The 11,659-nt window shown below is 42.3% G+C and overlaps 1 protein-coding gene across 1 annotated transcript; it reads right to left on the minus strand.

Annotated features, from left to right (window-relative positions):
• Positions 1–5,009: 5,009 nt before the first annotated feature.
• Positions 5,010–6,113, minus strand: LOC138874605 (uncharacterized). Its single transcript, XM_070153354.1, has 4 exons — positions 5,978–6,113; positions 5,640–5,805; positions 5,250–5,532; positions 5,010–5,162 (listed from the first exon to the last, which is right to left on the minus strand). Exons 1-4 carry the CDS (start codon positions 6,111–6,113, stop codon positions 5,010–5,012), a joined length of 738 nt encoding a protein of 245 aa, XP_070009455.1.
• Between the last annotated feature and the right edge of the window lie 5,546 nt (positions 6,114–11,659).

Here is an 11,659-nt window from a genome sequence, read left to right on the forward strand (position 1 = left end):
TACCAAGTCATGCCATTCGGCTTAAAGAATGCAAGGGCGACTTATCAAAGGTTGGTATCAAGGATCAGCTCGACAAAACTATGGAAGTTTACATAGACGACATGTTGGTCAAATTGAAAAGGAAGGAAGACCACATCGACCATCTGAAAGAAGCCTTCGAAATACTAAGGCAGTACGGTATGAAGCTAAACCCCGAAAAATATGCCTTCGACATAACTTCAAGCAAGTTCCTCGGGTTCTTGGTATCACAAAGAGGCATTGAGGTCAACCCCGACCAACTCAAAGCCATTGAGGGAATATCTGAAGTTTTAACCAGCAAGAAACAGGTGCAAAAATTGACGGGTCGCTGCCCGGTCAAGGTTCATCTCGCGATCTTCCGACAGATGCCACAAATTTTTAACGTGCTCAAAAAGGAAAATGGGCTCAAATAGAATACAGAATGCATCAAGGCCTTAAAGAATTAAAGGCATACTTGTCATCTCCCCCGCTACTCGCCACATCAGAACCTGGTAAGCGTCTCCTTATATACTTAGTCGTATCAGAGGTCGCGGTAAGCGTAGTATTGGTCCACGAAGATAAAGGTACGCAGTCTCCGATACTCGTCGACGCCAAAACGAGGTATATATCCTCACCTCGAGAAATTGGCCTTGGCATTGGTCATAGCTTCACAAAAACTTAGACCCTATTTTCAATGCCACCCCATATTGGTGGTGACAAATTTTTCCCCTACGAGGTATCCTGCATAAACCTGAGATATCGGGGAGATTGGCCAAATGGGCCATATAATTGAGCGAGCATGATATAAGGTATCAACCGCGAACAATGGTAAAATTGCAGGTACTCGCCGACTTCGTCGCCGATTTTAGTGCCAAAGTAGTAACCGAGGTCGAAAAAGAAATTTCTCGTACCTCGTATGGTATACCTGACCTATGGTTCCTATACACCGATGGAGCATCCAACGCGTCAGGATCTGGATTGGGACTCATACTCGAAGTGCCAACGGGCGAAGTCATTCGTTAATCCATACGGTGCAACGACATGACTAACAATGAGGCCGAGTATGAGGCCGTAATTGTAGGATTGAATCTAGCTCTCAAATACGGAGCACGACGAGTAGTCCTTAAATGCGAATCACAACTCGTTGTCAACCAAGTCAGAGGGACTTTCCAAATCAAAGAACAGAGGCTACAAAAGTACTAGGCGGAAATTCATAAACTGCTACCAGAGTTCGACGAATGTCAACTCGATCAGATACCTCGGACACAAAACATAGAGGCAGACAGTCTCTCCAAGTTAGCGGAGGCCGCCAAAAATATCACGAAAGAAAACATGGTCACCCTCCTACACTCATCAATAGACCAGCTCGAGGTACACTCTATAAATTTGAATTGGGATTGGCGCAATTGTATTATAACATATTTGTAGGAAGGAGTACTCCCAGCAAACAAAAAGGAAGCTAAAAGGTTTCGAATGCAGGCGACTAGGTACAACATCATAAATCATGACCTATACAAGAGTACGTTTGGAGGCCCTTTGGCGAAATGCCTAGGGCTGAATCAAACAAGATGCGTGCTCAAGGAAGTACACGAAGGCCACTGCGGTGCCCATACAGGAAACCAAGCCCTCGTCAGATGCCTCATTCGAGCAGATTATTATTGGCCCACATTGAAGAATGAAGACGTCGATTACGTCAAGACGTGTGAACAATGCCAAAAGTATGCACCTATGATACATCAAGCAGGAGAACACCTCTACTTTGTTACTTCGCCATGGCCATTCATCAAATGGGGAATGGACATCATCGGACCCCTCCCAATAGGGCAGGTAATGTATGTTTTCTTTTGGTTTTAACTGACTACTTTTCCAATGGGTAGAAGAAGGTGCGTTCACCCAAATATGAGAACAGGAAGTCATCACATTCATATGGAGAAACATCATATACCATTTCGGCATCCCCAAAGAAATCAGTTGTGACAGGCCCCAATTCACCGAAAAAAAGACCACCGAGTTCTTCAAAAAATGGCACATCAAGCGAATACTCTCCACGCCATATCTCCCCGTCGGTAACGGTCAAGCCGAATCCTCCAACAAAACAATATTGAACATATTGAAGAAAAATCTCAAGGACGCCAAAGGACTATGGCCAGAATTGCTACTAGAGGTACTATGGGCCTACCGTACCACGCCAAAAACAAGCACAGGCGAAATGCCATATTCACTAGTCTACAGGACTGACGCCATGATACCAGTCGAGGTCGAGGAACCTAGCCTGATAAACTTCAATGAAAGCAGACAAAACAATAACGAGAACAGAAAACAAGACCTCGACGAGGCAGAGGAGCGAAAAGACATGGCTTACATAAGAATGATAGCCCAAAACCAACAAGCAAAAAGGTACTACAATAAAAAAACCAAAATACGACTACTCAAAGTCGGAGACTATGTTCTCAAGGCCAAAACACAAGCGAGAAAAGATTCGAGAGAAGGAAAACTACGAACCAATTGGGACGGGCCATACAAAATCACGGCAGCAACAAACAAAGGATCATTCCAACTAGAAACAATGGAGGAAAAACTACTACAAAACAATTGGAACATCGCCCACCTCAAATACTTCAACTTCTGAAAACGGACGCACCCAAGTCGTACTCTTTTTCCCTCACCCGAGTTTTGTCCCAATTGGGTTTTCTCGGGGAGGTTTTTAACGAGGCGACAAAAGGGATATCTAAAATTTCAAGTATGATTTATCGCTCCGCCTACTGACTTCTTCTCCAAGCCGAGTGATAAAGGGACTAGGTGCACTAGAACTTCTCTAGTATGAGACATGGAACAAACTGAAACATGTAATACTCTCAAATGGATGAAATAAAGCAGCATCTTTGCACATCTCCACCAAGTCGTTCTACACTTTACATTTGACCTCGCTCGAATTGCTTTGCATTCAACCTCGCTCGAATTGCTTTGCATTCGACCTCGCTCGAATTTCTTTGCATTCTACCTCGCTCGAATTGCTTTACGATCTACGATCGACTATGCCAAAACACTACACCCAAGCAGCCATAAAAGTCAGGGACTTCACCGCATAGCAAACAAAAAAATAATGACAATCCAAAAATACATAGCAAAAAGAAAATCAATCCATTTCAACTGTTCAAATTACATTTTACAAAGGGGTTCGAGAACGCCCTCACAAAAATAGCAAAAAAAAAACAAAAAACTAAGTATGGAGGCTTTACGCCGCGTCATCCCCATCGGCATACTCATCATCATACCAAGAATTAGAGGTAAGCCTATCCACATCATTATCAACATCATCCCCACTAGGTGTATCAGGGGTATAACCACAAGCTTCACGGGCCTCACATGCCTTAATACGGACGTCCTCGAGTTCTGCTTCAAAAATTTCCCGTCAACTTTCAAAGACTTATACACGTTGAGCTGAGCCTCGGCGTGAACCCACATCTCATATAACTCCCGCAGCACGCCGGGATCGGCAGAAGTATGAGACGTGGACGTCTGTGACTTCCGTCACACCTCCTCAGCCTTTAAGGTAACGACCTGCTTGTTCAATCCAGATAACTCTGCCTCCAGGTTCTAGATTCTCTCCACTAACCTCGCTACTGTAAGCGCCAAAGTCTCCACCTCATTCTCCCGCTCGGACCTGCAGATGTGGAGGGTATCCTCTAAGGCTGCCACTTTAGCCACATCGGCCACTCTGCCTTTCTCAGCACGAGCCAATTCTTCGACCTTGGCGCTCAACTCGCCCCATTGTTCAACAACTTCCGCCTCCCTCTGCCCAAGTTCAGCAGTTAAAGAGTCATCCGCGCGTGAAGATTTACATTCTCAGCCATCACCCCCTTCCTCAGCTCGAGCTCATCCTCCTTGGCCTTAAGAGTTGCCTCAAGCTCGCTGCACCAACCGATGGATTTCATCAGCTCATCGTCCCTATCTTTTATCTCCTCAACTTTCCTCACCAACTCCTTCTCCTTATGTTTAAGCCCGCCACGAAACTACTGAAACTCGCTATGTTGGTTAAAGACTGATGTTCTATACTTCAATACCACACAAGAGGGGGTGATTTGTGTGGTGCCCAATTTTTGGTTTAACCTGATTATAGAAGGACTTGGTTCTTCTATGTGTTCCAACTACTACTGTTGCAGAATTATAAATATAGAAATTAAAGAACACAGAGATTTTACGTGGAAAACACCTGCCTTAAAAGGTGAAAAAACCACGACCTACCTTCCAGTAGGATTTTCCCAAACTATCCACTAAAATCACTGAGCCAAAAACTGCATTTACAAAAACTCTTTTGTAAACCTAGGATTAACTCTAATCCAGTTGTATCACACAGCCTCAACTGTTGCGGCAACTTTAAGTTAATTCTAACTTGAAAACTCTGGTAAGTGAGGTTTATTTCTTTCACGTGCATCTCACATACTTGATAATAAATGCAGGTCAGTTGATCTGCCTTCCACTTTCAAGACACTCCATCAAAACCAAGTCCATATAGTTAGCAATATGCCTTTTTACTGCCTGGGCAGCAAGCATATGTTGACAAATTCAAACAGGACATGGCTTCATTTCACTCTTATGCACAACCTTGGCCTCATTCACTTCTGTGACATCATAGAATCTCCTAGTGATTACAAGGGCAGTAGGAAGGGAGTCTAGACTTGGCCATATTTGCCTTGTGTAGTCATCATATCCTTCAGAAGGGATGTCAAGAATCTCAACTAGCTCCTTTGCATCAAAGGTCACTTGAACCTCTTTCACCTGGCTAGTAACTCTGCCATCCTTGACCTCTGCATTGGCCATGAATTCAATGACCTTATTCCTTGCTAGCCTACCATCCAACTGAAGGACCATGTCCTTCATCCCTGAGCAGCTAGAGCATTAACCAATCGAACCATCCCCGGTTCCACCAAATCCTTCAAAAGTCTACCCTTCAAGATTTTTCTTTTGCCAAACTTGGCCAGCTTATCTTGTTCATAGTCAAATTCACCCTCTTATTCATCACTCCAATCGTCATCTTCAGTAATCTTAACTTGCTTGGCTTTTACAGCAGACCTTGTTCTTTTAGCCAAGGAAGAAGGTTCATCAGCCTTGGAAACCGATGAAGACTTCTTGGAAGAAGGCTTGGTTTTCTTTGGTTTAGGGGTCTAAACCTCCACATCCACATTCACATGTTTATCTTGATGGACATGTTCCATCTCATTCATATTAACTGCCTCACTAGGCTCTGCAACCTTCGCTTTACCTTTGTCCATTCTCATCTTCTTGCTTTCAGCCATAGCTTTTTGTAACTCCTCCACACTCTGTTTCAACTTACTCCTTGTAGCCCTTCCTTTTGGTAGAGAAATCTCAACAGTTGTTGGAGAAGAAGCCTTTCTTTTATTGGTAGTTTTTGCACTGCTGGGGGCTTTTGGTGTTAGGGTTCTTCTTTTCTTTGGATCATAGCTTGCACCCACTTTCTTCAGAAGGTCTGCTAAGGTCTCATTAATAGATGAACCAGGTTCATCTGCCTGTGAACTGAGATTAACCAACCCTTCAGCAGCTTCCCTGAACCACTTCCCCCTGTTTTCTTGCTACTCTCTTCCATAGTTTCATGTTCAGCCTCTCAGATAGCCAGCCTAAACATTTCAGAAGTGGGTGAGGGATCAGCTACTTCTTTCCCTTTTCCCCTCATATCACTACTCATACCTTTACTCTCCTTTTCTTTTTTACTTTTATTTTTACCACCTCTTCTTCTTGACTCAGGAATTTCCACATTCCTAACAGACCCAACCAGAACAAACCTACTATCTAATTTTCAATCAAAATAGAACGTACTTCAGAAGGGGAATTTTGAGTCTTCTTAGAGTTAGAAGACCCAGTTCCTCCCCCTCACTCTCAAATTTGAAGGAGTCATCTGAGTTTTTAGAATCTTGGGCTTGGCTTGCCTTTAATTTCGCATTCAATTTCTTTGAAAGCGCACCTGTAGCCACAGTTTTGCGAGCAAACATCTTCACTCTCCTTCTCCTAGGTTGGGGGTTGTGCTGGGTTGAGGGGGTGGAGGAATCAGAGGGGGTAGGTTGTGGAGGAGTGCCTGGGTTATCTTGGGGGTTAGACATCCTTGCTAATTTTGGAAGAGGAATTCTGAATTGTGGTTTTGGAAGAGAGAAGAATGGAGAGCAAAAGTAATTCGACGGTTTAGAAAATTATGAGAGTGCCAGTGATTGCGATGATGGGTTTTTGTAATGACCCGGCCTGTCATTTTAAGAATTTACGCCCTGATCCCCTATTAACTGCTTTCCCCGTGTTTGTTTCTGCTATTTTAATTTGCCGGGATGTTTGGTTTTGAGTTTAGAATTTGGACCGTAGTCAGAGCAGTGTGAAGACGGCCTTGAAATGGAATTCTGTGGGTTCCTTTAGCTTTGTTGGCTAATTTCGGTCTTAGGGGCATGTTCGAATTGTGTTTTGGAGGTCCGTAGCTTATTTAGGCTTGAAATGCCGAAAGTCAAATTTTTGAAGTTTCCGGTTCGATAGTGAGATTTTGATATCGGGGTCGAAATGGGATTCTGGAAGTTGGAGTAGCTCTATAGTGTTGAATATGACGTGCTTACAAAATTTTAGGTCATTCGGACGAGGTTTGATAGACTTTTTGATCGAAAGCGCAATTTGAAAGTTTTTGGAGTTCTTAGGCTTGAATCCGTTGTTTAATTGGTGTTTGGATGTTGTTTTGAGCGTTCCGAAGATTGGAAAAAGTTTGAATGATGTTTTAGGATTGGTTTGCATGTTTGGTTGAGGTCCCGGAGGCCTCGGGTATGTTTTGGATGCACAACGGGTCATTTTTAGAACTTAGAAATTGTAGAAAAATGTTGTTGCAGTCAGTTCTGGTTTCCTTCTTCGGGTTCGCGATTGGGGTCTCACGTTCGCGAATAGGAGCTGGGGCTGGTGAGGAATTAACGCTTTGCGTTCGCGAAGGAGCTCCTACGTTCGCGAGGGTGTGGGACCTTGTTCCTACGCGTTCGCGAAGGCAGTCTCGTATTCGCGTAGGAGAAGAGAAATGATCATCGAGTTCGCGGCTCGGGCATCGCGTTCACGAAGAGGGATACTGGCTAGTGGAACTTTAGTGCATCATGTTCACGACTGTTGTCTCACGTTCGCGAAGAAGAACGCGTCTGGGCAAAATGTTTATGTTCAAAACCGAGGGTTCAGCCATTTTTGTGAAAACTAGAGCTTGGGAGTTCGGATTTGAGCGACGTTTTGAGGAATTTTTAGAGATATAGATTAGGTAACAATTCTTAACTCCTTTTTACTTGTAACCCATTAATCTAAACATGAATTCATCATTTAATTTCGGAATTTGTATGAAAATTGGGAGAAAGTTCTTAGATCAAAAGTTTGAGTTTTGATTGAGGATTTTACATTGGATCTGGATAATTTTGGTATGGTTAGACTCGTGAGAGTATGAAGATTTTAAAAATGTAATTTTTACCCGATTCTGAGACGTGGGCCCGAGGGGCATTTTGGTCATTTTACCTAATTTTGCGTATTAGCTTAGAATTTATTTCTAGAATCAGTTACTTGAAGTGTTATTTACATTATGCAATTGAATTGAATAGATTTGGGCCATTTGGAGTCGAGTACTTGTGGCAAGAACGTGAGTTCGGGTTAATTTTGAGCCAGTTCGAGGTAAGTGGCTTGCCTAACCTTGTGTGGGGGAACTCCCCTTAAGATTTGGTATTATTGATATTTGAAATGCCTTGTACATGAGGTGACGAGTGTGTACTTGTGCTAATTGTTGAGAAATCCAGTTTTTCTTTAAGTAATTTTAATTGTGTTTCTTTTTCCTGTTTATACTACTTGCAATTTAAGCATGTTGTTAGCTTAGGGAAGCATGTCTAATTGACTTAATTGCTTTACTTGCTCAAACTACCTTATTTGGATTATGTGTAGCATGCTAGGCTAGAAATACTTATTTTACCTTGGTATGGAGTTTGAATTAAACTGTGTATTCTTCTTCTTGTTGTTGTGTATTTACTTTGGGACGGTTGATCACTGCCATCTCAACGCTACACTAAGGTAGGAAGAGCGGGTCGCAATAGCTTTTACCTGATATGAAGGTCGGGATCGATTTCCTCAGGGAGCTAGTAGTGGAGTTGGATTTTCTGTCTAGCCTAGAGATGTGTTTGTACTCCTAATGTCAGTTCAAACATTTTTAGGTTTTCGAATTATAACTATTTTTATAAAACTATTGATTAACACTAAATTATGCTACGAGAATATTGCTAAGTTATATCTAATGGGAAGAAGGGCACTAGGGTCGTGACACTACCTAGGTGGCTAATTGACGGGTAGATGTTACTAAGGTTCGATTGACATAATTGAGGCTTATGCTATAACCATTGCACAATTTTACCCACTCTCACACCTCTCAGTAGAGAAAGTGACTTTGCCCAATTGACTCTCTCGAGACCAAATGGGTAGGCAAATTAGACCAAGCAACTAGGGTTCAAGTAGGGTAATTACTCTCTCGAGGTTTAACCCGTTAATTGGGACTATCATTTCTCATGAGTCCATCCCAATTCCTTGTTGGGTCAATTTTGGGGTCATAGACTCTCTTTCTCAAGAAGAGTTAAACCCACAAAGCTTGAATCAGTGTTTGCAACCATCAATTCTAGATTAAAACATAAAATCAACCCAAATAGCAAACACCCATAGTCAATCTAACATTAGATGGCAACACCCATCAATTACCCACACTAGAGTTGAGCCACAACACTAGCTAATGGGTTTAGCTACTCATGCTTAAAGAATAAAATACAGAAATAGATGAAGAACTAAGCATATTAATTAATTGCTAAAATTAAAATACAAGAATCTATTGTAAATATAAAGCAAAAGTGCCAAAAATGGCTACAAAATTCGTTCTCACGAGCGCAGCCTTTTCTAATCTCTCCCTCCTCCAAAAAATGGTAAAATATTCTATTTATACTAGGCTGGAAAAACTAGACAAAAATACCCCTGCGGGGTTAGTGCGGGCCGCACTAAATGGACCGCGGCCGCACTGGGCTCTTTGACTTTGACTTGTGCTTCTCTGAACTTGGACTCCGTGGACCGCGTAGAATGGATCGCGACCGCGGAGGGAACTGGCGCGGTCCGCGCAATCACGACCACGGACCGCATGGCATTGACTTTACAAACTTTCATCTCTCTGAATCCCATGACCGCGGACCGCACAAAAGAGTAGTGCGGCCGTGGAGCCTTCACCTCGGACCGCGAGATGTGTACCGTGGCCGCGCTTCTTCTAGCCTGATTCACCAACTCTCTGAACCACCTAGTGCAGCCGCATTCCACTTTGCGCGGTCCGCACTAGGCCTTCTTTTCTTAAATTTCTTGGTCTTTGATACTTGAGCAGGTTTCACTCCTTTTTGAGCCGATCTTTGACCTTTTGTCACTTTGTCGATCAAACCTGCAATCAAGCACAACTTGTGAGCCTTTTAGGACTGTTTTGTAACAATATATGATCAAAACATAGGCAGGTAGGGGCATAAAACATGTCAAAATCCTTTCTTATCAACTCCCCCAAACTTAAACCTTTGCTTGTCCTCAAGCAAACAAAATAAGACCCACCCCTTAAAGGAAAACCCAAGTAATTCTAGTTGTCCTAAAGTAACCTCAACAAGCATCAATTGGGACTAACAATTGCCCTCAATACGAATGGATCATTAACAAAATTTAAACTTTGAAAAACTATGGATCAAGTGTGACACAAGAGCATCAAGAATTGACTCATTACATCAAAGAACTCTCTCAATTACTTTGGTCGCTGTGGAACTCAAACTCACTCATCCTCAACTCTCCCTAAGCAACCCTCACCTTTTAGAGTAGAAGCACGCAAACCAAGGTTAATGTGGATTCACTCGTCTCTCTCAAGGAAAGGTCACAAGTCCGGCTCTAAGTACCATATGTTTGACCCTCATGTAAGTATCCACTGATGCGAGTGTCATCCAACTCAAGATCATATAGGGTTTTCGTGGAGTCAATGTGAAGGATTTTGGCTTAGGGTAGGAAAAGTTGTTAGTCTATATGGGTTCCATCTTCTCTTAAGCACTTCTTTTGATTCATTCTGGCACAATTCTCTTTGACTCTTTGAGTATTTCACTTCTTTTCAAGGGGTTAGAGAGACACATTGTCACTCTTTCTTATGCAATTCAAAGCATTTCTTCTTTTTATATTTTTTCCACACCTTTTTCATTTTTGTTTTTCTTGAATCCTGTTTTATTCTTTGCACATTGGGCTTTTTTTTGTCTTTTCCTTTTCTTTCTTTTCATCGCCTTCCTTTCCTTTTGCTTTTGTACCTTTTATCACTTTGTTTCCTTTCTTGTATCTTCCCCCCCAAACTTAGACTTTTGCCATTACCTAAGGGACGATTTGGGTGCCAAGAGAGGGTATAATTTAGAACGGGCATAGGCTTGTAGCATTGGTTCTTAAAAGAAAAAGGTTTAAGGCTCAAAAGGGTTAGATATGGATTATATCATTGGTAGGATATGGAATTGTTTGACTATTGTTTGGATCAAGGAGAGCCTATAATCACTTCTCAAGTCGAATTTCACTCAAAATTTTGCCTCAACAAACATTCAGGGCAAGTTCTTGACCATTGGCTCGGGACTTGGACTCACAATTCGATTTCTCACCACACACTCAAGGATTTCTTAAGACATAGAGTCGGGGGCCCACAACAACCTTAGACACCTTTGAGCACACAATAGTCCCGAAAGACCACATGATGTTTGTTTGGTCAAAACAAGAGTCTCAAGGTCACTACTTTCATTATCCTAAACACAACCACTTGTCTTTGACCATGGGATCAAAGGTAAATATGTTAGGCCTAAGTGAAGCTTTGCTTGAGGTACCTTTAACTATAAACTACTAAAAACAAAAAAAAAATCAAAAACGTACTCAAACCCTTAAGAAGGTTGTCACGCCATCCATCTTCGGGAAGAGCCACCTGGTTCGCACAATACTCCACCCTTGGAAAGAACCGTGGCATTAATAAAGCCAAGGGCTTATTGAAAGCACCAAAACCGAAACAAAAAGGCTGCGAGCCTATCTAATAAGCTAAAAATGAAAACTTTGTACAAAAATAGAAAATAGAATAAATATTTACAATAGGGGATTAGAATATACAACGGGGGATGAATATATATACAAAAATGTAACTTTATATACAGACCAAAGAGAAGATAAAAAGTGCGATAAAAGTAACTAAATGTAAAGTTATATATAGACCAAATAAAAAAAATCAACAGAAACATAAACTAAGTCAACTAATATATACAATCATCCGGATAAAAAAAAGAGTAGGGCGCACCCCCACAAATAAAAGCTGGCATTGTCCCCAATGCCAACTAAACAATTAAGCATAAAAAAAACAAAATGAAAGGATATAGGGGCTCTCTAAGCCTCGTCTGTATGCATGGGAACATGAGTGGTCACCGGGTCCTCTATATGTACGGGAACCTCAAACTGGTTCCCGGTCTCTTGCTGCTCAGCTGCTGGGACTGGGGCCTGCACCTGTATGGGCTGAATATCAGGAACATCCTGTGGCTGACTGGAGGAAGCCTCCGGTGGGTCCGCCAATTGGATGATCGCCTCATCTGCACTAGGGAGC

The sequence above is a fragment of the Nicotiana sylvestris genome, chromosome 1 (genome assembly GCF_000393655.2).
Source record: "Nicotiana sylvestris chromosome 1, ASM39365v2, whole genome shotgun sequence".
NCBI lineage: Eukaryota > Viridiplantae > Streptophyta > Magnoliopsida > Solanales > Solanaceae > Nicotiana > Nicotiana sylvestris.

Excerpts from the sequence above, each read along its gene's own strand:
- LOC138874605 (XM_070153354.1), bottom strand. The coding sequence starts at position 6,113 with ATGTCTAACCCCCAAGATAACCCAGGCACTCCTCCACAACCTACCCCC. Across the intron at positions 5,533-5,639 it reads CCCTCACCCACTTCTGAAAT|TTCACAGGCAGATGAACCTG; the intron begins GTTTAGGCTGGC and ends GGTTAATCTCAG. Across the intron at positions 5,163-5,249 it reads TGGACAAAGGTAAAGCGAAG|ACCCCTAAACCAAAGAAAAC; the intron begins GTTGCAGAGCCT and ends GTGGAGGTTTAG.